General features: G+C 41.2%; 8 protein-coding genes across 10 annotated transcripts; 4 read left to right on the top strand and 4 right to left on the bottom strand.

Moving 5' to 3' along the window:
* The first annotated feature begins 1606 nt into the window (after positions 1 to 1606).
* On the top strand, positions 1607 to 3116 carry LOC6559954 (testis-expressed protein 9). Its single transcript, XM_001987340.3, has 2 exons — positions 1607 to 2352; positions 2414 to 3116. The coding sequence occupies exons 1-2, from the start codon at positions 1709 to 1711 to the stop codon at positions 3018 to 3020; spliced, it is 1251 nt and encodes a 416-aa protein (XP_001987376.1). The 5' UTR covers positions 1607 to 1708; the 3' UTR covers positions 3021 to 3116.
* LOC6559955 (neuropeptide SIFamide) lies at positions 3110 to 3874 on the top strand. The gene is made up of 3 exons (XM_043214276.1): positions 3110 to 3221; positions 3286 to 3486; positions 3542 to 3874. Exons 1-3 carry the CDS (start codon positions 3110 to 3112, stop codon positions 3628 to 3630), a joined length of 402 nt encoding a protein of 133 aa, XP_043070211.1. The 3' UTR covers positions 3631 to 3874.
* A 78-nt stretch (positions 3875 to 3952) lies between these two features.
* LOC6559956 (steroidogenic acute regulatory protein-like) lies at positions 3953 to 7344 on the bottom strand. 2 transcript variants are annotated; one of them, XM_032734741.1, is made up of 12 exons: positions 7202 to 7344; positions 6583 to 6741; positions 6367 to 6515; positions 6143 to 6301; positions 6033 to 6086; positions 5838 to 5970; positions 5640 to 5773; positions 5307 to 5459; positions 5143 to 5247; positions 4379 to 4941; positions 4191 to 4314; positions 3953 to 4133 (listed from the first exon to the last, which is right to left on the bottom strand). In XM_032734741.1, the coding sequence occupies exons 2-12, from the start codon at positions 6683 to 6685 to the stop codon at positions 4053 to 4055; spliced, it is 1758 nt and encodes a 585-aa protein (XP_032590632.1). In that variant the 5' UTR covers positions 6686 to 6741; positions 7202 to 7344; the 3' UTR covers positions 3953 to 4052. The 2 variants fall into 2 exon arrangements, with proteins under 2 accessions (XP_032590632.1, XP_001987378.1); XM_001987342.2 differs by having other exon boundaries at positions 6583 to 6708; positions 7202 to 7315.
* A 135-nt stretch (positions 7345 to 7479) lies between these two features.
* LOC6559957 (peptidylprolyl isomerase domain and WD repeat-containing protein 1) lies at positions 7480 to 10085 on the bottom strand. Of its 2 annotated transcripts, XM_032734337.2 has the most exons (9): positions 9804 to 10085; positions 9356 to 9743; positions 9065 to 9297; positions 8490 to 9006; positions 8305 to 8423; positions 8215 to 8220; positions 8030 to 8150; positions 7740 to 7959; positions 7480 to 7669 (listed from the first exon to the last, which is right to left on the bottom strand). In XM_032734337.2, exons 1-9 carry the CDS (start codon positions 9970 to 9972, stop codon positions 7523 to 7525), a joined length of 1920 nt encoding a protein of 639 aa, XP_032590228.1. In that variant the 5' UTR covers positions 9973 to 10085; the 3' UTR covers positions 7480 to 7522. The 2 variants fall into 2 exon arrangements, with proteins under 2 accessions (XP_032590228.1, XP_001987379.1); XM_001987343.3 differs by lacking the exon at positions 8215 to 8220 and having other exon boundaries at positions 9804 to 10083.
* A 294-nt stretch (positions 10086 to 10379) lies between these two features.
* Positions 10380 to 14548, top strand: LOC6559239 (RNA polymerase II subunit A C-terminal domain phosphatase). Its single transcript, XM_001987344.2, has 7 exons — positions 10380 to 10796; positions 11013 to 11106; positions 11190 to 11626; positions 11953 to 12134; positions 12198 to 13460; positions 13519 to 13737; positions 13797 to 14548. Exons 1-7 carry the CDS (start codon positions 10459 to 10461, stop codon positions 13931 to 13933), a joined length of 2670 nt encoding a protein of 889 aa, XP_001987380.1. The 5' UTR covers positions 10380 to 10458; the 3' UTR covers positions 13934 to 14548.
* Positions 14549 to 14643: 95 nt separating this feature from the next.
* Positions 14644 to 17215, bottom strand: LOC6559240 (unconventional prefoldin RPB5 interactor-like protein). Its single transcript, XM_032734284.1, has 4 exons — positions 17148 to 17215; positions 16789 to 17087; positions 15247 to 16729; positions 14644 to 15069 (listed from the first exon to the last, which is right to left on the bottom strand). The coding sequence occupies exons 1-4, from the start codon at positions 17175 to 17177 to the stop codon at positions 14734 to 14736; spliced, it is 2148 nt and encodes a 715-aa protein (XP_032590175.1). The 5' UTR covers positions 17178 to 17215; the 3' UTR covers positions 14644 to 14733.
* Positions 17216 to 17569: 354 nt separating this feature from the next.
* On the bottom strand, positions 17570 to 21939 carry LOC6559313 (E3 ubiquitin-protein ligase ZNF598). Its single transcript, XM_001987346.3, has 7 exons — positions 21340 to 21939; positions 21119 to 21264; positions 20749 to 21060; positions 20438 to 20689; positions 18499 to 19846; positions 18240 to 18437; positions 17570 to 18165 (listed from the first exon to the last, which is right to left on the bottom strand). Exons 1-7 carry the CDS (start codon positions 21628 to 21630, stop codon positions 17941 to 17943), a joined length of 2772 nt encoding a protein of 923 aa, XP_001987382.1. The 5' UTR covers positions 21631 to 21939; the 3' UTR covers positions 17570 to 17940.
* An 18-nt stretch (positions 21940 to 21957) lies between these two features.
* LOC6559314 (inorganic pyrophosphatase) lies at positions 21958 to 24309 on the top strand. The gene is made up of 6 exons (XM_001987347.2): positions 21958 to 22385; positions 22818 to 22936; positions 23025 to 23420; positions 23481 to 23635; positions 23709 to 23818; positions 24131 to 24309. The coding sequence occupies exons 1-6, from the start codon at positions 22169 to 22171 to the stop codon at positions 24160 to 24162; spliced, it is 1029 nt and encodes a 342-aa protein (XP_001987383.2). The 5' UTR covers positions 21958 to 22168; the 3' UTR covers positions 24163 to 24309.
* The last annotated feature ends 593 nt before the right edge of the window (positions 24310 to 24902 follow it).

The raw sequence follows: 24902 nt of genomic DNA on the forward strand, positions 1-24902 counted from the left end.
AGTTTCATTTGATTTGAAATTCTCACAATCACATAACAAAGAACATACTTGATTTAATCATGATTTTTTCAAACCAAGAACTCTGAGCTTTAGACTAAATTAGGTTATAATTCGACTAAATATAATCATTTGTTATTTCCTACTGACTGAAAATTATAAGACTATTTGTTATGTATTATTTATGATTAACTTAAGAACTTTACACTTATTTTATAAATTGTACTATGCTTTCAAGGAAAAATATAGTGTTTCAGTTGAGTCGGATTTCTCCCAAGCATATCACAAATATACATAATTTAAGCATAAATAAGAAGTAAATATTTACTATTCCCTCATTTTATAAATGAAATGTGTACTAAACATACGACTCTTTAATATATATTATTTATAATTGTCTTTTTAAATTTGTAGTTTTTTTTAGTTTTTTTTTTTAAATTATATACAGTCTTAAAAATGTCTCTATTCAAAAATATAATAGAAAACCTAATTTATACATGTCATATTTTTTTCCTGTGTATTGTGTACATATACAGATATTTACAACAATGAGTTTGTTAAAGATAAATCTTGGACTTGCATTTACATTTTACATTAACTACAACACAGGTAGGTAGGCATACAAAGAACCTTTACGTTTACTTTTGCTGTTGCCTGTTAGCCTTCTTCGAGGTCAGCGTTTGTTGGCGTTTCCTATTAACTTGAACGGGTCTATTTATATTTTTAGTTATATACCAATATTTATGATTATTATGCGTGCTTCTCCCGCTCATCTGCTCAATGTCAAAAACATCGTGCTGGAATGTTCAGACCATTAGTACGTGATTCCAAATGCATAGGAATTAAACTACTTTGCTTTAACCGTCAAATCTATACCATGAATAAATTAAAAATCCCTCTCAGAATTTTTATATCAATAATTTTGACAGAATTTGATCATAAAGTCAAAAGCTTTAGACAGAAAATATCAACAGATCAAAACATGCACAAAACGGTATCGGTGGTTTTTTGAAGTAAATAATAAGCTAAAAAACAATACAAATTTTATGTTTGCCGTTTCAAGAATTTAATAAGCTGAATCACCAGTCCCGTAGCCAAGCTAGATAGACATTTAAGTGGGCGGAAATTCGCTTGGCAACGATTCAATTACAATTACATCACAAAATTCTGAAGAGCTTCAACGTCTACATAGAAGCCAGTCAGGAGAAACCCACGCTATGCGTTGATCTTTTGCGTGAATTTGGCAAAATACACACAAAAGCCATACACACACACACGCATAGAAAGAGGAACGCCCACACTTCGAGCCAAGTTCATAAAGCCAAGCTGACAGGTTCATAAATTCACAAGTCGTTGGCCTTAAAATACAATAGCAACAGTCATAATAAAAACAAAAAATGAAACAAAACGAAACAAAACAAAAACAACCCCAGCGGAAAGGACTGACATGTCCTTCGTCTCGGGGTACAGGTAGCCAATGGTTACTGTAACACCTACTACATGTTTATTTATGTACTTCTTTTATTTCGGCCGGGTGATCCAAATCAAAGCAACATTGTGTGAATTTCGTTTAAATTAAGGCAAGCTCCGAGCGGAGAAGCCAATCAAATAATTATTTAGTAAAAATTTCTTGTTGAAAAAAGTGTTTGTCAGACGAAAAGCGCTTTAGCTAGTTGAACGTTAAGGCAACTCACATAAATTTAACGGCAACATGACCGAGATCTTGTCGCGTGAAAAGGAACTCTTCCAAATAAACCAGGAGCTCAACCTGATGTCATTAAGTGCATCCGCCGAGGATGGCAATCCTGTGGCCAACCAATCTCGCTACGGCACCTATCTCAAGCAGAAAGGTCCCAGCACACTACTAAAAAAGAAGCTCAATGTCGAGGCGCTCACCAACAACAACAGTAACAACAACAACAGGGCAACGGGACGAGGCCAGAGGGTGAACAGAGCGCCGAAATCGCCTAATAAAATTAGTGGACCAATATCAACTCCAACGACGCCCAGTGCCTCTCCACCGCTAACAACTCCTCGTGGCAAATCCGCCTGGACACCGCTAACTAAGTCAAAGATGGCCAAGGCGCCGCAGTGCAAACTGGGAGTCAGTGCACCAATCGCCAATCGAATGGATGGCACATTCACACGCCGGGCAAGCCATAGAACGGCCACCTATGTTAAGTATCGCAATCCGAATTTTAAGCAGAGTCCATCATTGGATCTGCTCCTACGTCATAGCGATGACGCCGATGCGCATAAGCCAGTGATGGAGCTGGAGGTGCAACAGACACGCGAGAGCACAACGGTGGTCAATGGGCAGGCCAAGAAGCAGCTAACACAGGATAACTTCATTAGGTGACTAAGCAATAGCTAACTCACTGTCACATTCCATAATGAATCATTCTCGATTCCATAGATTTCTCAAAGCCAAGGTCGCCATTTTGGAGGAGGATCATGGCCAGCTCACGCTTGACATGGCCAATCAAAAGGAGCGACTGGAGGAGACACTCGAGTTGTTGCGCAAGGCGGAAAATCAACGGGATCAGGCCATCAACTCGAATGCCAAGCTCACAGACCAGCTGCATCGCTTTGAGCTGCAGGCGGAGGACTCGAATCGCTGCCAAAAGGACCAACAACTGGAGCAAAACAAACAGAAGCAAGAACTGGAGCTTCTCAGACGCGATGCAAAAGTACTCAAGCAGACCAATGCGAATCTGGAGAAGCGATTATTACGCGCCAATGACGAGGCAGAGGCGGCACGCCAGTTGCTGGGACAACAGGCGGGACAGCAGCGCGACGAGCTGGATCACAATCACAAGGAGCTCAAGTTGCGTGACAATCGCATCAAGGCACTGAAACGCCAGCGCGCCGATCTCTTGAATGCCTACAAGAAGCAACTGTTTCTGATTGACAATCTGAAGCGTCAGAATAGCTGTGTGGAGCAGGCGGTGGCCATCGGATTTGGGGAAAAGGAGTTCAACAAGGTGCTCGAATGGAATACGGCCAGCAAGCCAGTATATTAAACAAATTTAATATTAATTTCGGACCTCGTGCTTGTACTCAATTAAAAATATATATGTAGTGTATCAATTAAACGCTAGGACACGCTAAAATGCCCACAAGCAATTTTCTTTTCAATTACCTCGCATCTAACTCAATTAGCCAGGCAAGCACGAGAAGCAGCAGCAGCAGCAGCATCAGGATATTGGGGTTGCAACCGCAGCGTGACTATAAAAGCTCTAGTACTTCCATTCACAAATCACACTCACTTCAACGCTCTCTCGACAGCAGCAGGACCTCAAGCAAACAGCCAACTCCAACGCACACTGTCCACACCGAATAAGGATTGCAAAATGGCCGCACTGAGATGTACTCTAACTTTGCTGTTGGTCACCATTATTGTGGCTGCCATCTTGCTGCATGGCAGCGAGGCGGCCTACAGGAAGCCACCATTCAATGGCAGCATCTTTGGCAAGCGCAATGCCTTGGGTAAGTTCAAACAATATTGTGTTATGACTGATAAGCTAAGTTCATATCCATATAGACTACGATAATGCCAAGGCAATGGGCGCTGCTTGCGAGGTGGCCGTGGAGGCGTGTCAGAGCTGGTTTCCACAGAACGACAGCAAATAGGAGCAAGCCTTGAGAGCGCATATTTTGGGACTGATCTTAAATTTACGCATCATGAAGCACACTAGCTCTAGTAGTCCTAGTTCTAGATGCTGCAACTGCCTAATCACAACCACCGACTAAATCCAACAAAAACAAGAACAACAACATTAAGCATGTATAAAATGTATTAGTTAAGTCGTCCATATACATAAACTTACAAAACTTATATAGAATATACAAATACTCAATAAACTTACGAGCAATGCACATGATAATTAATGCTTTCGAAAAACTTCTTTATAGTTAACAGACACATTCTTGAGATAAAATTACACATATATAATTAAATTAGCTTTACGTTTAATTGAATACAGTTTAAATATGCTGGATGAGCTTCATATATACGATGTAATTATCGTACTTTGTACAAAAGAGATGCAGAATCAACGCCGACGACGCTTTCGCAGCTCATTTATATGCTTACGCAGGTATTTCATATAATCGACCATGGTCGAGGTGAGTGCCTGCAAAGTAAGTAGAGGATTACCAAAGAAATGCAAATATATATTCGTCACACTTACAGCATCCAATACGTAGCGCGGTATATAGCCCTTCAGATCGAGACATAGCACCCACTCCAGTATACAGCAATCAGACTTGCCAATAATCTCTCGAAACGCAAATCCCGAGACAATATTCTCTCCTCTGTCAAAGCATAGTATATTCACAATTAATATTTATTTATTTTAATTGTATTATTTTAACACACCTTGTATATTTTGTGGTGATTGGAACGGCTCCATATTCCACACTAATCGCAGCACTCATCCACACTTTATTGTTAGTCTTTCCAACCGAACCTTCTGGCAAATGCTGTGTACTTTTCTCTGAGGTCCGCTGCGCATCATCAATGTTATCCTTGGCATCCTCGAACGCATCATCCAATGGCGGTGGCTCAACATTAAAAGATAATGCAGCGCCCAAACCCTTGGCGCCCAGACTTTTGCTTAGTGTGTCGTAAGGTGTCGTTGGAGCGGTTGCTGATGCACCATCCGCTGGAGGCAACGAAGAGTGACCGAGAAAGTAACTGCCGGCTTTTGGTGTCTGCGATTCATTGTCCGACAATGTCGTCACACTGCCCTCACACGATCGGTTTAGAGAATTATCGTCTTCATCATCGCTGCTCAACTTGGCAGCTTCATCTTCATCACAGATTTTGCCATTATAAATTAAACGGCACGAACGCAAATTGACAAAATCGCGACTTTTCACCATACCACCACCACCACCAACGGAAACTTGGTAGGTTATATCAGTGTAGGAGTTGATTTTCTAATATGGTACAGGTAGCATATAAGAACAGTCATAATTTAGTTTGTTTTTAATACATTGATTGAATTATATTAAGTAAGTGCTTCAAGGTGTCATAAATGAATGTAGTCTGGCAATAAATGTCAAAAGCTTTTTAGCAGAGTTTTTATAAATAGTTTAAAACACTTTTTTCTATTGAGGAACTTGACTGTCTTGACTTACGCGCACTATTTTCGACTCCAAGAGCGTTGGAGTCCACTTGGGCGCATCCTCGATGCGATAAAACAGCTCCTCCATTAGTGCCTTGGCGGGATATTTAAGACGCCCCTAAAACCAATCCAACAATCATTTAAAATCAGCTTAATGAAGTAAAACCGTTTACGAACCGTCAATTTGTAAATCTTGCCGGTTTTATCCCTCTGTGTACTGTGTATTGTGTCGCCCTTGGGTGTTACCTTCTCCATCTTCCAGTCAGTTGACTCAATGAGCTCATATGCTTTGAGCAGGCAATCCAAGCCCATTTGGTTGTACTCCTCGTCCTGCCGGACAAAATATATAAAATATAAGTTTGCAACAGTAAAATGGCGAATTAACAACTACCAACAACATTGTAAATGTACCTAAGCAACTGATTGACAGCATCTTTTATAGACGCGTCAAAGTGAAATTCTTTTATTCAAGGTATTTTAGATATGCGCATGCATAAACAGTTAGCTTACCTCTTCACCCTCCTCATCCGACTGATGTGCCGTGTCCAAGGGTGAATAGAAATCTGTAACGCTTTGGGGTGGACGTTCACGTTCAGACAAGATCGTTGGCTGTGTCAATGTTGTGCGATCATTTGTGTTTGCCGCTGTGTACGCAAAAATCAAATATTTTAATAACCACATATAAATTTAAGGTGCGAGAAAACTTACCTAAGAAATAACGACGCGCATGTCGCTCCTGGGGTATAACCCGGCAGTCTAAGAACCAAGCCTCGCCCCAGGCCAGTATAAATGACATTAGGATGATTATAACATCGAATACTTGCTGCTTGGAGTGAACCCACTAAATATATAAAATGAAAACAATATTATTAAGAGTTATTTGATCATTCTACAGGCACTTACGTCATAGAAAAACACTTTGGTGATGAGAAACAAACATGATCCACTTGTAGACAGCTGGAAGGAGTTAGTCACATTTAAAGCTATTTTAAAATCAACGCAGAGTCGCTTACCGCAATAATGGACCAGTGATTTATATACAGCATGGCATAAAAGAAGATTAAAATTATAAAACGGCAAATTGCCGTGGCAACAATATCAAAGAGTGATGTATAAATGGTATAATGCATGATTTGTTTCTGGAAGGCCTGGAATATATTGTCGCCACCGATCTGTGAAACAAAACAAGAAAATTAGCATTTATCTTGGGCACGCAAACAACTAGCGGTATACATACAACTATGCAAATGAGCCAAAGCAGCGATACAAACACCAAATCGAATGTGACAAACAGACAGAAGAACCGTCGCACCACCGACATGCGCCCATCCTGCGCATAGCCACCGAGAAACTCCTCAGTAAGCCAATTTATGGAATGCGGTTGCGCTGTGTGTATATTTAAAGTAAACAAAATATTAAAATCAGCAATAATGATGGAAGTGCATCTACTTACACATACTGTATGGCATGTGCATGTGTGGATTAGCACCATGCCGGGCATTCGTGATCAGCAGCTGAGCGGTGCTGCGCACGTCGTCTGAATCCGTCTGGGACATGGCGGAGAGTCGTGGCTCAAAGGCTTAGTTCATTTTACCAACAAAAAAAATATTAACTGCAAATCAAATACAATACATGCCAATTATCTGTTATATATACATCTCAATTAATTTTATCAGCGAACAAAGCAAGTGCGACGATAAGCTTGCCCGAACCCAATGTTATATATAATATGGTATATATATATACAATTCGGCATTTGGCATGACTAACGCAATAGCGAGGAAGAAGTTCCTCAACGTACGTTTCCGTTTGCATTATGTTTATGCTGATAAGAAACTAATTGAATATATGAATGTATACAATACGTATATATGCACTATGTATACATTATAAGAATCACTTGACACAGTTTAATCCACACGTTGCAGATTTATTTAGATTAGAGCGCAGTCATTCATGGATTTCTGATAAGCTTCAACTCTTTTTCTTTGTTTTTCAATAATAAACAAATTTGTGGCAAATTCATCGCTTGAGTAAACACATAAAGAAGTTGCTCCAATTCACTTAATTACCTTAGCACACTCTATGCACATGCAGTTTTTACGGTTTTTTACGGACTTCTTCAAAATATTATTATCAATACAGCACCATACAAACGATTAGTTAATTACTAATTTGTTAGGAATTAGTTCGAGCAACGGGATTATCCGGGGAGACACTGTGGTGGAAAAAATGCATAAACAGCTGATTAATGTGACCATGCTGCAAGCGATGTGAAAATACCAAAGATAATCACTTAACTGGTATCATTGTCTGCAGATAGATGGCGCAAATCAATAAATGTTCAAAATAGATTATAAAAAATCAAACCGTATATTTTCGCTACATTTTGCTTAATTACTTAAATGTATGGATATAATCTTAATATCATCATAAGGTTTGTCTGTTTTGGGATTTGCCTTAGCATTGCATATATTGAGAACGACTTCCATGCCACGGTACACGCGACCAAACACCGTGTGCTTATTGTCCAGCCAGGGCTGTAAATAATAAATTATAAGTTTAATATAATTAATATGAATCTACAAAAATTAGATAATGAGATCTTACTGTAGGCAACACTGTAATGAAGAATTGACTACCATTTGTATTGGGACCGGCATTGGCCATGCTCACAGTATAAGGACGATCATGCTTCAGGCTTGGCACAAACTCATCCTTAAAATCATTACCCCAGATGGACTTTCCACCAGTACCCGTGCCCGTCGGATCGCCAGTTTGCACCATAAATCCCTTGATCACACGATGGAATATGTGTCCATTGTAATAGCTAAAATAAAGGTTATTATATTTAATGTATGCATATATGTATAATAGATTTATCAGATTCAAAATTTTACCCATTTTTGGCATGAACACAAAAGTTTTCCACAGATTTAGGCACCTCCTTGAAGAACAGTTTCATATGAATGTCACCTTTAGTGGTGTGGAGCACCACATTTTCATAGATGCGTTGAATAACTAAAAAGGATTTACAAAAACTCATAGAGATTATACTGAATAAGGATAAACAAATAAAGGAAACCTTCATCTGATCAAATGTTAGCGTGTAAAAGATAATACACATTTGTTAGCCAAGATTAAGACAACAATTATGTTTACGACAGGTAAATACCTTGAGCCTCGGGCACTGCGATAATATCTTCCTTCGATGGCTTCTCATTGAATATGTCACGATCGACATCCTGCAGATCCGATGGAAGACGCCTACTATATATATAAAAACGATTCTTTCTGTTGGAAGAAAAGAGAATGGTTTAAACCCAATGATTAAATTAATTTAATAATAATTCCTCTCACTTGTAAGCCGTGCAGAAGGCTGTCGGATCATTGAGTAGATTTTGCAATGCTGGATTTTCACTGGCCTCCTGCTCCAGCGTAATTGCTGCCTTTTGTCGCTTGATTCTGCCCTGAAACAGGGCTATTTGTAATGGGCGAATATTATCGGTTTTACCCAAAATGGTGACACAGCGATTTGTGGCCACATTAATCACTTTAATGCCCAACATTGTGGGATAGAGCAGAAAATGGCCAGTGCTATCGAACAGTATGTTGAGCGTCGTATTTTGTGCCGTCTTCTCCAAATCACGCTCAGCAGCCATTCTACGGCCAAACTCCATATTGGGCAACGCATGCGGTGTCTGCTGCATTTGTGTGTATGTGGTGAGTGCTTCATCAAATACCCGCAATAGTTTCCCCGTATTAAACTGGAAAACGCGCACTTTACGATCCATCGAAATAGCGGCAAAACGTTTGCCATCCGGCGTTGCTGCTAAACCAGTTACCAACGTCTTATTCTTAGCAAATTCAAAAAGACCTGCAAGAAGACCTAATTTCAACTTATGTTTAACATTAATTTTAGTCAAGCGATTTACTCGTGTCCAATTTAGATTCAAAATTGACCAAACGCTGTGGGAATTTATAGTCATGTTTGGAATTCTGCCAATACTCCAGAATGCCATTGCGATCTACTGAAATTACCGTCTCCATGGCCACATTAAAGCACATTGAAACTACTGGAGCTGAATGCAATTTGTCCAATGTGTGCAAGACTTCGCCACCACTCTGGCCATCATAAATATGGATGCAGTTGCTCTCCGAGTCAGTGCTGCGAATATATATTAACATAAATATATGTGTATCAGGACTACTCGAAACAGACTTACATTGCCAGACCCTGTACTGCATCACCGGGTGAGTTTATCCACTCGCTACACAGCGGCGTGTAGCCCAAACGTATAATATTAATCATATCAAAGTTGACCACATCGAAAACCTTTGCTGTTTCATCGGTTGCTGCTGAGCATAATAGAGTGCCGCTGCTGTTGGTTGAGAGCGATTTTATGGGCACCAAATGGCTGCGAAAATGTTTCACAAAATCAATGCCCAGATCCATTTTTTTCCAAAACTTGATGTGGCCATCTATGCTGGCGGTGATCACAAATTCTGTTTTTGTGCTCACTAAATGCGTGATGACGTCGCGGTGCATGTAACTGCGCTCATAGCTTTCCGCATTAGGGAGATTCTCCAGAAAGATGTGCTCATACGCCAAAACTGTACAAGAACAACAATAGCTTGAGTATCATAATTTAAATTGGATTGTTGGTTGTTTACCTTTCTTTTTTTTTGCCGGCACTGCGGCACTTTGCTCCGATGGCAGCGGTCCAATCCAGCCATTATCTTCACTCTCTGCCTCCGCTTCCTGTGCATCATCGTGTTCGGATTCAGCCGCGTCCTCCGTTGCACTGCGCTTTAAGTCTTCTTTATTATTTTCCTCGCTCATTTTCTTCCAATATACGTAATAAACAAACCCAAACAAACAAAACGTGAGCCAAAAGTGCAGTTAATAGATTTTACAGCACAGTTGTGGGCACTCTAAGAGTTTAACAGTTTCCTGTTACTAACAGTGCGCGCCAATTTTTGCAATAGCTTTCAGTTTTTAATCATTGATTTAGTTAAAGCAGCTTTGTGCGAAATATTTATAGTATCGATTAAAATAATTTTAATTTCTCTGGACACAGTTTAGATTTCGAGAAACACACGAAATTATATAGAACAGAGGTTAGCTGAAAGAGCCATTGCAGAACATCTGTTGTTTAACACTACCTATCGATTACTTCACGCTGTTATCAAAATTCTCAAACAGCTGTCCGACATCGTTGTGAATTGTTAATCTGCGCTGTCGCAATTCACACAAATTGAAAACATAACAAGCCACAGATTTAAAACAAACTAAAATCTGTATATATACCGGAATTGTAAATAAAGTATGCAAAAGACCAGTGAAGAAGATAAGACGCATACCAGCCAGATTGCGTCCAAGCCAAGAAAGGATGTGGACGACGGTGGTGGCGGCGTCGGATCCGTCAATCGCATCGTTGTTAACGCAGTGCTTGGAGCAACCGAGACACGCATACGAATCAATAAATGGCGCGTACGCGAGGGCCAAAATGTTTCGGCGGCGCAAATTCTGTTCTTGTACCAGCAGCTCGGTGACGATGGCAAGCCTGTCAAGATGGATGATACCGCTGTCCTAAAATATAAATCAAATCTAGCTGGTGTGGTTAAAAAGCGACTGCGAAAGGAAGGCGAAACAGTGATAAAAGGGTGAGATTTTTTTTCCTCTGCTTCTTCTTGTGTTTGTGTTTGTATGCGAATCGAATCGAAAAGCGGGTTGGCGCGGTCGGTCGGGCAGGCGGGCGTGGGGCAGTGGGTGGAATGCAATTATGCACACACCGCAGCAGCCCCACCAGATGAACGTATACATAAAATGTGAGCTGAGCTTTTCGTGTTGTTGATTTTCTTGTTCTCTCTGCCGCGCAGGGATGCGCTTTTAGAGTTATCCGAATGCATACACACAACGGTTATCAAGGACATGTGCGCAGATTGCGGCGCGGATTTACGGCAGAACGATAATGTAAGTGCAACAACACATCAAAAATAAATATGAAGTTTGAATTAATTGGAATTTTTTAAATAAATTTTTTATTTTGAATATAGGGACAAACATCGGAGGCCTCAGTGCCGATGGTGCACACCATGCCCGACTTGAAAGTTACTCAGAAGCTGGCCCAAAAACTGGGACACGATGACACGCGCCGCCTGCTCGCCGATCGCAAGCTCGTCCTGTTGGTGGATCTCGATCAGACCGTCATACACACAACCAACGACACGGTACCGGACAACATCAAAGGCATCTATCACTTTCAGCTGTACGGCCCACAATCGCCCTGGTATCATACGCGCCTGCGACCGGGCACCGCTGAGTTCCTCGAGCGCATGTCTCAGCTGTATGAGCTGCATATTTGTACATTTGGTGCTCGCAACTATGCACACATGATTGCACAACTCCTCGATCCGGATGGAAAGTTCTTCTCTCATCGAATCCTGTCGCGCGACGAGTGTTTCAATGCCACCAGTAAGACGGATAACCTCAAGTAAGTGCTTGCCATACTTCAGATGGTTTTTAGACTATCGCACATTAAGTAGCCATTTCCGTTTCGACAAAACATATTTTTTTATCTTGTGCAGAACGGCGGACCTAATCTTTATAGTCACGTCCCGCTATCTAATTGCTTAGATCCAAATGGTATCTGTTTTACATAATATAGTTTGCCGAATCTCATAACTTAATATATCTAATAACTCATATACTATCTAACAGCAAATAATACAATTAATATATATATGCGAGAGTACTTAACCAGAATATAAATTATTTTTATTTTTACTAATACGCTTGAATATTTTTATTTTCGCATAGAGCGCTTTTTCCGAATGGTGATTCCATGGTTTGCATTATCGATGATCGTGAAGATGTTTGGAGTATGGCCTCCAACTTGATACAAGTGAAGCCGTATCACTTCTTTCAGCACACCGGCGACATAAATGCGCCACCAGGCCTGTCTAAACACGAGCTAGATGGAGAAGGTGTTGATTTCAAGGGTGAGCAGCTCTCCTCATTTGTCACAAGCACAATTTACAACATCAATTATTTTCCACTTGTAGAAATTGATAAAATAACAGAAAAAAAATTGGAGGGCGATAAGCCAGCGTCGAGTACGGATAAGGAGTCTGAGAAAAGTGAAGACACCGATGCCGACAAGGGCGACAATACAGTTTCAAGCACAAGTAAAGATGAGGAGGAGTCTGTGGATGTATCTGTGCTGGAAGGCGATGCAAAAGATGCGGAGGCAAGCACGACTACCGCCACTATAACCACAGAATCAAAAGACTCCTGTGTAAATAATGTTGATAAGCTGAATGGCAAAGCGCCAGCCGAAGAGGTCATGGTTGTGGACAAGAATTCATCGGGTTCGCCGGAACCAGAAGCATCGAGTAGCGGCAAACAAGACAGCGACTGCGATGATATTGTTGTTATTGATGATGTGCCCCCCTCGGAAAGCTCAAACAACACCGAGAAATTGCAGCTGGCCAAAAAAGAGGATGACGAAAGCATCGCGTCGTCCACGAGTGGCGAGGATAAGCCGGGACCAGACCAGTCCAACAATGAAATGGAAAAAAGATTAAGCGCTGATGATGATGTGGCCACCACTTCACAAAGCACATGTCCAAATGTCAAAATCTCTAGCGATGGGCAGAAACAAATCGAAATCGAGGATCCCGATGATTATTTGCTATATCTGGAGGTGATTTTGCGCAACATACATAAGCGCTTCTATGCGATTTACGATGAGACTACAGAAATACCCGATTTGAAAATTGTTGTGCCGAAAATCCGCAGCGAAGTTTTGCGTGGACAGAATCTAGTCTTTTCCGGTTTGGTGCCGACCCAAATGAAAATGGAACAGTCGCGTGCCTATTTCATAGCCAAGAGCCTGGGCGCCGAGGTTAAATCGAACATTAACAAGGATATCACACATCTGGTGGCCGTCAATGCCGGCACGTACAAAGTCAACGCCGCCAAAAAGGAGGCAAACATTCGAGTGGTCAATGCCAATTGGCTGTGGGCATGCGCGGAACGCTGGGAGCATGTTGATGAGCGTCTATATCCGCTGGATCGCAAGGTGCGCAACAAAGGCCGTCAGCCGCCGGCACATTGCCACAGTCCGGAGCATGTGGTCAACTACAATGAGAGATCAGAGATTTCGCCATCGAGCAGCATGCAACAGGAGCAGGGTGGGAATTTTCGTGAAACACTAAATCCGCTTCTGGTTTTCACCAATGCAGACATTGAGTCCATGAACAAAGACTACGACACCTTCTTCGAGTCGGAGTCATCGTCCAGTGACGAGGGTCCTGTTAATTTTGGTAACTAAATAACGACATGTTAAACATAAATTCGCATTTAATTTTTGGTTGCTTTTAGAAAATCCTCCCATGGACAAAAAATTGTTGAAGCGGAAACGTGAGGATGAAAGCTCAAATCGTGCCCACGATTTCTTTACACGCAATGAGGATATCATGTTAAGTGCGCCCGGCACCATTGCCGATTTCGACAAGAGCTCCAACGAGGGCGATGAGAATGATGACGAGGAGGAGAACGACGAAGATGATGACGAAATACCAAGTGCCAAATTCCGACGAGGTAAGCTTTCGTTGTATAATTATCATTTTATATCCCTTATTAATCCATTGCGTTTGCAGGCGAGGAGTTGCCATCGGATTTGGAAATGGGATCCGATTCGAATAGCGAAAACAATCAGGAGGATGAGGATGATGGCGAATGGAACATGATGGGCGCTGCCTTGGAGCGTGAATTCCTTGGACTAGAAGAGGACTAGTCATTCGAACTTGATCTGGACATGTGAATCAATGACCGACTGGTGGCCGCTTGGCCTCGCCGTAGAAGACTCGATGCTGGAGAGCAAAGTTAGACATTTCAAATGTACTTACTCTTCATGAACACAGAAAAACAAACAGCAAAAACAACAACAACAACAAAATATATGTAATATCGTAAATTATGCAGCAAGCGAAGCAATAATTCGTAATTTTACATATGTATGTAGAAAGTTGATCTTAACGCTTGTAAAAAACGAGTACGAGATTTTATATAAGAATCAGATGCGCACTGTATGTATTAGTAGTTAATATGTATCTACTTTTAAAACACACACACACACCAACACTAAACTAATTTAAGTGATTTTGCGCATTCATTTGCATACACACCACACACACACACACACCAACGCATACATACATCCCACACATACATACATGATCTGTGCGTCCTGTGAAAAAAAAAAGCTGAAACTGCAGCTGCAGCTGCTCCCATCTTTCTCAGGCGCATCGTTTGAGTTGGCAAACCATTTAAAATGTAAAATCAAAAATATCTCTCATTGTAAGTAAATGTAAATGTTTTAAAAATAAATTCCGTTGAAGCGGACTAGTAACTAGTGTTTAATTTAATATTAACACAAGTCGAGTTGTTTAATATTCACTCTATGTGTGTGCGTGTGGATTTGAAAGCAAAAAGATACAGCTTAAAGAAATTTGTTTGTACATATATTCATGATTTCATTTTTATACACAAATAAATAAATGTACATATCTCACACAAAGTAATCTCCATTACTGGCTATGTCTTGCTCAGCGAACGCTGTTCCTTGAAGCGGCTAACGCGCTTCTTTGGCGTATGTGCATCAATGTATTTGCCCGCAGGCAGCGGCTCCGGTGCCGTTGTCGGCTCCTTCTCGACCAGATCATGCATGACCTTCTGATAGGCGCTCATGTCTCGCAACTCATCATCGATGGTGCGTTCCTTTTTCTTTCGGTTTTTGTTCCTTTTATTGGAGGACCGCTTGCTGTTGCCCGGCAGATTTGGAGTTGGCTCATCTGGTTCTATAGCAGCATGAGTTTCAGCTTCCACAGCGGACTTGTTGCGCAATATGGATTTGGATTCCGGCTTGGAAAACTATAAACAAGAAATTGTCAATTAATTTGATGGTAGAAGAAGATAATCACGACCCCTAAAAGGTAATATCCATTTATATATATATATATTTGATCATATCGCTCACGCACATTTCAAACTGTTTCCGTCCTGGTTACATGCTTATTTTTATTTATTTATTTTATTATATTTACTCACCTCAGCTCGTGGATCAACGTAGGCCCTCTCGCGCTCCTCCTCCTTTAGTATGGGCACCTTTAGCCCCTCTTCACCCTCAAAACTGTTGACATAAATGGGAAACGAATTCCCTGCCTGCTCCTCAGCCAATGCCAACTTGTAAAGCTGATAAAAGTGTGATGGATTGCCGGGAATTGAGTTCTTATCGAAATCCTCAGGTGCTGCGTTCGCTTCGGAATGATTGAAATTAATTTGCAGTGTAGCGATTCGACCCGTGGAGGCTTCCAGTATTTGATTGACCAAGTCAAAGTCCTGCACACTTTGATTTTCCTTGACAAATTCCAGATTTTTCTCCACTTTTTGCATAATTTGTGGACTCTTGTTGACTACGGCTGGCTCAACTTTGCTGACTTGCTGCTGGTTCAATGGCTGCACTGGTGCATCCAGAGAAATCACTTCACGTTTGTGTTGCTTGCCCTTGGGCAACATTTCGGCAACTGATTCGTTCTTTCTGAAAACCAGCTGCTCATCGGTTTTGGCAAATGAGATGCGTCGCTTTTTATTATCAATGGGTTCGGTGAGTGATTCAGTGTCTTCGGACTGCTCCTCGGAGCTGGCATCCTCGGTGTGCTCGAACAACAACTCCTGCAGATCATCCTCCAGAATGACGGTCACATTCATCAAATGTGTCAGCTCATCACTGATAAAGCTTTTCTTTTGCACCTGACGCATTTTTGCCTTTATAATTTGCAATTGCGTGTTTATAAATTGCACGCGCTCCTCCCTCGGTAAAAGCGCCACTTGCTCTCTAATTAATTTGACTTCCTCTGGCTGATCGGATTCCTCCTCCTCATCCCCATTATCCACTTCATCTTCATCACTGATTTCTATGTCTTCCTCTTTTTGATCGACATCTTGAACCACTTTCGGAACTTTTTCATCATTCAATTCTGTGTTTAAGTCACTTGGCTTCTCCACGCTACTTTTCTCCTTGCCTATGCGTTCCTTTGTGCTCTTAACTGCTGTTTGAGTCTTCATTAGATTGTGCACCATTTCTTGAGTGCCTTGCAGATTTTGCTCCGCCTCTGTGTCCATTTGGGTTATCTCATTCTGTTCCTGCAATTCTAGTTTGTCGAGCATCTCAAATAGTTGCTCATCCGTCATATCAGCCGCTGTTTCTTTATCACAGTCTTTGTTTTTGAGTTGATCTTGATCTGATTCTGGTTTGTTATTGAGCATCTCGCTGAGCGTCTGCTCGTTGAGATCGTTGGGATCGAGACCCAGTTCCTCCATTAGTTCGCGTTCCTCCAATGTTTTTAATAAATCACCTCCGTCTGTGGCGCGTGCCTCACGTTCTTTACGTTCCTCTTGTTTCTCCTTTCGCAAGCGCTCTTTGTGCTCCTTGAGCCATTTGTTGTGTTCCTCCTCATTGTACTCTTCCACGACTTCAACTTCACCAGCATTGGGCACAGCGCCCTCCACTATTGGTGTTGCCAATTTCTTTCTGTAATAAATAAATTTCTATTAAAATGCAAATACTTTAAACATGCGCACTTTACTTACTGCCAGAGATCTGCTTCGGTTTGCAATTTCTTTAGGTGCTCATTGGCCTGTTGCAGCCGATGCTGACATATCTCCGTGGCCTTGTGGGCCGAGCAGGCGGAGAAGTAGCTCTGATAGTGGCCCACCAGCAGTTCGTTTGTGTGTATCAGTTCCCCCGGCATGAGTGCCTTCCTGCCAATTGGCACCATAACCTCGACGGTGAGATTTTTGCAAAACATCTCGAGATTCCGCATTGCGGCCTCAATGTCTTCCTTATAGGCTTGCCAACGATCTGTCTCATAGGCGTTCTTATCGAGTGCCTAAAAATTAACTCCGTGTTTCGTAAACACTCAATGGACTGTTTAAATTATTTAGCCTACCTGCCTGAGCACATCCTCGCGCCGCTCCATCGTTGTTTATTCTTCGAATGTGTCGATAACTTATTGCTTATCAATATACTTTCAGGCAGTGTGGCCAAATACCACAAAATACTAAACACCAGTGCTGCCACTACTACTGAACGTGTAGAATTGGGAATTCCAATATTAAGCGGTTCGCAATTCTCTTATTTAGTTCATGGTAAAGATAATATACAACATAAGTGGACACCATTCCAATCTTGTTGCTAATAACTGTCTGCATAGATAGTCAATTTAATCAGCGACAATATGGTCCAAATAGATAAGATATGACCAACAATTATGCTAATTAAGTTCTTATCACACAACCCACTCACTTTATTTGCACTAGTTAAATGATTTTGTGATAAGCAATTAGAAATAATCAACAGTACAAGTACAAATAGTTTGAATTGCAATTAGATTGTTTTGCACTTTATTCAGAATTGTTTACTTTATACACAAGCTCACTCGATAAAACTTAAAAAAGAAAGAAAACAAAAACGGCATGTAGGTGGCAGATGTTAACGAAACGTTTCAAACGTTTTAGATGCAACAGCGTTAATTTATAGGGCCTAATTATACATAGAATACATACATTTAAGCTACTTTCACATAAAAGAGTTCATTTTCTGTGTACATTGATTTTTTTTTTTGTTTTCATTTGATTTTGTTTACAATGGGCTCGCGAGCTACAACCGATTCAATTAATTACATACATACAGAAAGCATTGCTTAGCAATTAATCGTTGTTGTTCATGATTGGTGTTCTTGTTTATTTCTGTTGCGCATGCTTGGCTGCTGCGTTGGGCCCATTGTTTAGGCCTGCACTGCCAAGTGTGGGAAACTTCTTTGTTAGCATATGCGATTCCTGATGGCTGGCAACATCGCTGGGCGCAACGACTTGCTTGCAACAGCTGCACACCTCCAAGCGGGGCACCGAAACGAGCAGTGCGGGCGACAGTGAGTTCACATATTGCTTATGCACGAGATACAGTTCCTAAAAATAGCAAAAATAACAATTGTAACATATACAAGATTTAATATATATAATTTGGTTTGCGATGAATGAACCTGTTGTTTGCCAATGTCCGGCAGCATCACTAAGAGTTCCGGAAACAGGATGTGAAAATTGCTCGCCATCGCAGATTTGCAGTGATCGTAGTAAGCTTGGCCGGAACAGGTGCCTTCCCGAAATCGGGAGGAGAGTAAACGAAATTCTGTGAAAGCCTCGGGTGTTTTAAGCATCTCGCGCAGCTGATCCACCAAGCTCTACAAAAAGAATGCAAATTTAATTAGAAAAATCGATTAACTAATATTTGTTGTGGCTCACTTGATTTCTGTTGGTGGTGTCTGGAGGATCCGTGTAGCTACAGGCAGTGGGCACAATACTGTAATTTTCGCCCATCGAGCTAGTGAAAGTTAGATTATTGGGTAGCTTTGCTACCGAGTTGACGGTGACGTTGGACATGAAGCCAGGCGGTGGCTTAACCGTTGGTGCAGCGGCAGAGCTTAGACCAGGCGGTGCACGCAGAATGCTCGACAAATTGCCATTGGAGTTGGACAACTGCTGTTTATCATCGCTGCTGTTGATGTTGTTGTTATTATTATTATTCTTTGTATTATTGTTGTTCTTCTCCTTTTGCTTGTTGGCTTTGGGCTGAGTTTCCTGAATGGGTTTCTTATCTTTTGATTTCTTATCCTTCTTACTTGATGAATCCTGATTGTTACCGTTGTTCTTATTGCTGCTGGTGCTATTTAGGGCTTTGGTGCTGCCCATGGGACTGGGCAATAAGGGCGCTGGAGCCACTTTCGATTTGCGATTATCCAAATCCTTTTGCTTCTTCTCCGAGATGGGCTTGGACCAGTTTAGATTGCCACCATTAGGCTTAGCACCCAATGGAGCTGCTGCTCCCGTTACTGTTTTGGTGCTGCTCGGACCCAGCATGGGAAATTCGAGGGCCGTCAACTTGGGCGCACTCTTCTTGAGCGCCTCTATGCGCGCCTTAGCCTCGGACTCTTCTTTTTGTACCATTTGCAGCTTTTGATGGGTGCTCGGATGCGCCACTGAAACATAGTCATCCATCAGTGATCGATGCTTGGCTGCCATTATTGTCATGGGCACCGTCGAGTCACTCGGCAGCATGTCCTCGTCCAGATTGCGTGCCAGTTTCTTGCCTTTGCAGCCGCGCAACGCTGGAAAGTCCATGTCCGGTGTGGATTTCTTGCTTCCGCTGGCAGCACCAGCTCGCGATGCAGGTCGATTCGAGACATGCAACAACATACCATTCGCTGGTGCATTGGCACGTGCCACAACACCACCACCAGTAGCGCCAGCTGCAGCTGCAGCATGCGCTGACTTCTTGAAGGATGCCGCAGCAGGCTGTTGGAACTGAGCGGCTCGGGCGTTGGCATAGGCGCCACTAATTGTGGATATGCTGCCACCAGCCGCCGCGCCCAGAGCCGGAAAGTTCTCTTTGGTGCGTGCCAGACCCGAGGAGCCGCTTATGTTACGCATGGACGGCGGCGGTGCCCTGACCAGAGAAACATTCGGACCCGGCGTAATGCCTGCGAGCATGGGAAACTCCTCCTCGTTGCCTGCATCAATTGTCACCGGATTACTGCGCTGCGCGCTGCTCATGGGTAACTCATCCAAATAGTCCTGCTGATTATCCTCATTGCTGTGCGTGGGAAATCGATTGGGTTAAAAGCCATTTAAAATTTAATAATTCATAAAAAAGTAATTTTTGTGGTTGAGAGACAAACTTATTAAACTTATAAATATTTGTTATTTCTTCAATTAAAATTTAATATTAAATTTTACTTTTAGTTTCATTTAATCTATATTTACTTTTTGAGCCAACTGACTTTAGTTGTCGTTAAATAAATAAATAAATAATCTTTACAAAGTGTCTGTGCTGCTTCCATTTAAATTTATAAATATAAATCAAATTTACTTGGCAACTGCTCATAATTTCCCACTGCAATGATTTGATCAAAAAAGCAGTCGATTTTCAAAAGCAATTTCAAGATTAATACTCAAATCACATTAAAATATCTACATATACTAAAATCAAAGTTTCTATGTTTCTGATAAGTGCTAAAACTAAAAATAAGATATAAAATGAAATAAATTTGATCTTTGTATGCTAGTTTGATGTTTATTAATTAACGGCGGAAATAAATAAATCAAACTGGTTCTACGGGAATATGTGTATATTAAACAAACCTATCTTAGGCATCTGATGCTACAATTTGCAATGACTACTCACCGTGATCTCATGTTGGTCATGTTTTGTTCGTTTTGGCCGCGACGACCGCGTGGTCCCAGCGTAATCTCCAATTGCAGTGTGCGGGTCTGTTTCACCTGCTGCTTGTTGAGCGTCTTCCCATGGACACTGGCCACATGCGCTTTGTACTCAATCTCGTTGCGAAAGGCGCCCGTAAACTCCTCCGTGGCGCATTTGCCCTCCTCGCACAGAAAGTGCTCCTTCCGAAAGTGATCCGCCAAATCCGCGTAGACGCTGCAAACACAAATTAATCAGCTGGATTGGCCCAAAAGTTTATGCAATTAATGGTTTACTTGTAAAAATCATTGCCACCATCGGCATCGCAAAAGTGACAGAAGTAATGATTGCGTCGCAAATGACGAAAGAGTTCATCGCGATCCACGTATCGCTCATTGCAATACTCGCACAATGGATGCCCACGATGCGATGTGTTGTCCGGATCACCCTTGGCATTGTGGATGACCAGTTCCGCTTGTGTGTAGCAGCGTCGCTCGAACGTGAAGATCTTCAGCGTTTCCACGCACAGATCGCAGAAGTACATGTGATGCTCGCGCCGGACATGATCGCGCAGTGCATCAAAGGTGCGATATGGAGGCGCATCGCAGCTATAGATTAATAACTAATTAAAAAACAACTCCAACACAGTGCAAAAGCGAAACTCACATGGGACATGGATGATTGAGTAGCTCATAGAATTTCTGTTGGATTTCAGCGCTGCAGAAGCCAATGCGATATTTTTTACTATAGAAATCGCAGCGATTGTTCGCCTCCAGTTCCCGGTACGGCAGCTTCTCCAGCGTAAACAAAACCTGTAACATGATAGTCGATAGATAGCTGATATATGTTATAGTCTCAATTAGACGAGATATATAAACAATTATCACCTTGGAGAGAACATGGCGACAAATGGGGCACTCGTTTTGCTGGCAAAGCACCCTCATGCGTGTGGAGCACTCGTAGCAAACGGGATGATCGCAATCCCCAATCGAGTAAATATCAAAGTTTTTGAAGCAAACGACGCAAGCGTTATCATCGTTGACCGCTTGATTGGCAGCGTTGGCCTCGTGGTTTACTTTCGTGCTGGATTCATTCGACTTGGCATTGACTGTTGGAGGGGCCCCAGCTGGCCGACGATGTGGCCTATACGATGAGCCTCTCGATCTTGAGTTCTGCATGACGGATACGGAGGGAAGACAATTTCTACTTGTTGCCAAGGGCAGCTGCAGCAAATTTTGTTGTTGCTGTTGATTTCGTTGCACGTTGCAGCACTGTATGCTGTGTGTATTGGATGATTGGTAGTACTTCGCAGCAACTTAACTCTGCACTTGCGTTTTTAAATATGCCAAGTTACAATTTTTATCAGAAAACCCAAAGCGACGACTTCTAATTTCTCTGAATTTTGTCAGCGTGGAGAATGATACAACTAGTACTATTCGATTACCAGCTCAATGCAATCGATTTTTGTATGTTGTTATCGCACACAAATACGGTCTCACTGTGGTGAAATACCATTTAATATGTATAAATGCATATTGTAAATAGATTTTTGATTTAAAATAATATTGATGTTTCTTTTTTTCAAAAATAACTAGCTGACAAAAATAACTTACAGCTTCAATCAATAAATTCCAGCTTAGCCAAATTTGTTATAATTGCAGTATTTTTTCTTAGAGATTTTTTAGCTAGTAAGTCTGGCAACGCTAGCGCAGCAGAATGTTGGCTGAAATTACAAGGAGTGCAAATACTGCTTTCTCACGTGTATTGAGTAGGCGATTGTCCCGGCCGATTAACGCAGCGTCAGCAAAAACAGTTGCAACCAGTTATAGACAGATACAACAACAGAGTTTACGGACAACTAATTTAGACATGCCGCTGTACGAAACCGTTGCGAAAGGCGCCAAGAACTCGTCCAACTACAGCCTCTATTTCAGTAAGTATGCTAATTAATCAATCAAATGAATGATCAATGATTGTTATCCTTAAATAAGGGAGAGTTTCTCGCAAATAAAATATTGATTTAGACAATTATGCAACAAGTTCAACAAGTGTGATTAATTAAAAAACGCAGCTTTATCAGCAAATTTTACATTCGCCGGCAGGGCTAGCATTTAATATATATGTATGTGTGTGTCGCGTGTTTTTGTATGTGTGTGTCTGACACTGGGCAAGGTGATTCAGTCGGAAGCCGAATGTGGACTTTAGTTGCTGATTATATCAATATCTATATCTATAAACGTCATATATACTCTTTAAACTGTTTGCTTTAATTAAAGTTAGACTCTCACTTATTTTTTCAAATGCAATTAATCAAATTGGTTGCGTGTTAAGTTAATTAAAACGCTTCATAATTTCTGGTGTCTAGAAAACAACTGCGGCAATGTCATTTCACCAATGCACGACATTCCACTGTTCGCCAACAAGGAGAAGACCGTCTACAACATGGTCGTCGAGGTGCCACGTTGGACAAACGCCAAAATGGAGGTAAAATTGAATCAATCAATTTATCAATTATCAGTAAATTATCCTTCATTTTTAATTTTGATAAAACACCCAATTGCGTGCGTATTAGATTAGTCTGAAGACACCGATGAATCCCATTAAGCAGGACATTAAGAAGGGCAAGCTGCGGTATGTGGCCAATTGTTTCCCCCACAAAGGTTACATTTGGAATTATGGCGCAATGCCGCAAACCTGGGAGAATCCCAGTCACATTGAACCATCGACGGGCTGCAAGGGCGACAATGATCCCATCGATGTCATCGAGATTGGCTATCGTGTAGCCAAACGTGGCGATGTGATGCAGGTCAAGGTGCTGGGCACCATTGCGCTGATTGATGAGGGTGAAACCGATTGGAAGATCATTGCCATCGATGTGAACGATCCGCTGGCATCGAAGGTCAACGATGTCTCCGATGTGGATCAATATTTTCCGGGTCTGTTGCGTGCCACAGTCGAGTGGTTCAAGGTAAGTACCACAAATTGTTATATTTGCTATATTTATTTTATATATATTTATATTGCACAGATCTACAAGATACCCGATGGCAAGCCGGAGAATCAATTTGCGTTCAATGGCGATGCGAAGAGCGCGGAATTTGCCACCTCGATCATTGCGGAGACGCACAAATTCTGGCAATCGCTGATCAATCAGACCAATGTGGCAACGCCGGCAATCGCTTGGTTTGTTCTCAAATCCCTATTGGATATATATAAATATAATATTGTCTAATATGCTTCTCCATTTGACTTGTAGCCAGAATCTTACCAATGCCAACTCGGAATACGTTGTGGGCAAAGATGTGGCTGCCAAATTTCTGAATGATGCCCCCGATGGTGGCGAGGTCGAGGAAGTAGTCGACACAGGTAAGGTTTTCTATGTTTCCGCTAAGCTTTGAAAAGAACACGCCACCAACAGAAACAAGCTGCACACAAATTGTATACACAATTCTAAACCCGCATGCTACACTAACCAATAACCAAAATCCAAAAAATTACCAAACCCAAAGCACAATTTGTAAACCTGCTGTGAATAATGCTTAGTCACTAAACTAGTACAAGAATACACTTTTTTTAATTGGCTTTCTTTCTGCTTTCTGTTTAGTTAATTGTTGTTTATAGTTCAAATAAATGTTTATGATGCCATTTAAAATCTGTTTAAATCTCTTTGTTTTACAGTCGACACTTGGCACTTCATCCATCTGAAGTGAGTTGAATGATTGATTGATTGATCGATTGATGAATATCAATATACATGTGAAATCTATATAATGATGATATATATAAAAATAAAAATAAAGTAATCTTTCAGCAGCTGGAAAAATGTGAAATGAAATCCGATTTGCCTCCACTTGAAATATACAGTTTTTATTTATATTTTACGACTAGATCCAAACAAGTTTAAATTAATATGGGTACATATTATATAATATCGAAATATGCTGTGGGCTGGTTATCTATGTATGTGTGTGTGTGTGTGTAGATTTTTTTTTGTTTGTTTATCTTTTTTCGGTTAGAATTAGAACGTAAACGTAACAAAGTAACTTAATTTCTTAAAGGATACACAAAAAATGTACAAAATATATTCATATGTGTTGGGTATATATATAGATATATACCTCTTGTATGTATGCAAAGAAAAAAAAAACTAAAAATTATAATTATTTACATCAGACATTTTTTGAATTGTTTCGTTTTTTTTTGTTTTCTTTTATTTTAGCTCTGTTTTTCCTTCTTTGTCCTTTGCTTGAACTAAAAATTAACATACATACATACATCATTATTCATATCGAGTTGAAAACTAAACTTAAATTGAAGATGGGGGGTGGGTGGTTCGAGGGAGTTGTGGGAGGAGGGGGTGGGGCCCTTAACGACGAAAAACAATTGTACAAAATGTCTATAAAAGAATAATAACGAAAAGTGTGCGCGAAAAAAACATATTTGTTGCTGA

The sequence above is a fragment of the Drosophila grimshawi genome, unplaced genomic scaffold, assembly GCF_018153295.1.
Source record: "Drosophila grimshawi isolate 15287-2541.00 unplaced genomic scaffold, ASM1815329v1 contig_1369, whole genome shotgun sequence".
NCBI lineage: Eukaryota > Metazoa > Arthropoda > Insecta > Diptera > Drosophilidae > Drosophila > Drosophila grimshawi.

Bases quoted from the DNA above. Each gene is read 5' to 3' on its own strand.
- LOC6559954 (XM_001987340.3), top strand. From the start codon at position 1,709: ATGACCGAGATCTTGTCGCGTGAAAAGGAACTCTTCCAAATAAACCAG. The intron at 2,353-2,413 runs GTGACTAAGCAA...TCGATTCCATAG, and splicing joins ACACAGGATAACTTCATTAG to ATTTCTCAAAGCCAAGGTCG.
- LOC6559955 (XM_043214276.1), top strand. From the start codon at position 3,110: ATGCCCACAAGCAATTTTCTTTTCAATTACCTCGCATCTAACTCAATT. The intron at 3,222-3,285 runs GTGACTATAAAA...CTCTCTCGACAG, and splicing joins ATTGGGGTTGCAACCGCAGC to CAGCAGGACCTCAAGCAAAC. The intron at 3,487-3,541 runs GTAAGTTCAAAC...ATATCCATATAG, and splicing joins TGGCAAGCGCAATGCCTTGG to ACTACGATAATGCCAAGGCA.
- LOC6559956 (XM_032734741.1), bottom strand. From the start codon at position 6,685: ATGTCCCAGACGGATTCAGACGACGTGCGCAGCACCGCTCAGCTGCTG. The intron at 6,087-6,142 runs GTAAGCGACTCT...AACTCCTTCCAG, and splicing joins ATCACTGGTCCATTATTGCG to CTGTCTACAAGTGGATCATG. The intron at 5,971-6,032 runs GTAAGTGCCTGT...TTATATATTTAG, and splicing joins CCAAAGTGTTTTTCTATGAC to TGGGTTCACTCCAAGCAGCA.
- LOC6559957 (XM_032734337.2), bottom strand. From the start codon at position 9,972: ATGAGCGAGGAAAATAATAAAGAAGACTTAAAGCGCAGTGCAACGGAG. The intron at 8,424-8,489 runs GTGAGAGGAATT...TTCTTCCAACAG, and splicing joins GCCTTCTGCACGGCTTACAA to AAAGAATCGTTTTTATATAT. The intron at 7,960-8,029 runs GTAAAATTTTGA...CCTTTATTTTAG, and splicing joins TGTGTTCATGCCAAAAATGG to CTATTACAATGGACACATAT.
- LOC6559239 (XM_001987344.2), top strand. From the start codon at position 10,459: ATGCAAAAGACCAGTGAAGAAGATAAGACGCATACCAGCCAGATTGCG. The intron at 13,461-13,518 runs GTAACTAAATAA...GGTTGCTTTTAG, and splicing joins CGAGGGTCCTGTTAATTTTG to AAAATCCTCCCATGGACAAA. The intron at 13,738-13,796 runs GTAAGCTTTCGT...TTGCGTTTGCAG, and splicing joins AAGTGCCAAATTCCGACGAG to GCGAGGAGTTGCCATCGGAT.
- LOC6559240 (XM_032734284.1), bottom strand. From the start codon at position 17,177: ATGGAGCGGCGCGAGGATGTGCTCAGGCAG. The intron at 17,088-17,147 runs GTAGGCTAAATA...GTTAATTTTTAG, and splicing joins GCGAGGATGTGCTCAGGCAG to GCACTCGATAAGAACGCCTA. The intron at 16,730-16,788 runs GTAAGTAAAGTG...TATTTATTACAG, and splicing joins ACCGAAGCAGATCTCTGGCA to AAAGAAATTGGCAACACCAA.
- LOC6559313 (XM_001987346.3), bottom strand. From the start codon at position 21,630: ATGCAGAACTCAAGATCGAGAGGCTCATCGTATAGGCCACATCGTCGG. The intron at 20,690-20,748 runs GTAAACCATTAA...TTGTGTTTGCAG, and splicing joins GGTGGCAATGATTTTTACAA to CGTCTACGCGGATTTGGCGG. The intron at 18,166-18,239 runs GTTCATTCATCG...TGCTATTTTTAG, and splicing joins CGGACATTGGCAAACAACAG to GAACTGTATCTCGTGCATAA.
- LOC6559314 (XM_001987347.2), top strand. From the start codon at position 22,169: ATGTTGGCTGAAATTACAAGGAGTGCAAATACTGCTTTCTCACGTGTA. The intron at 22,937-23,024 runs GTAAAATTGAAT...CGTGCGTATTAG, and splicing joins GGACAAACGCCAAAATGGAG to ATTAGTCTGAAGACACCGAT. The intron at 23,819-24,130 runs GTAAGGTTTTCT...TTTGTTTTACAG, and splicing joins CGAGGAAGTAGTCGACACAG to TCGACACTTGGCACTTCATC.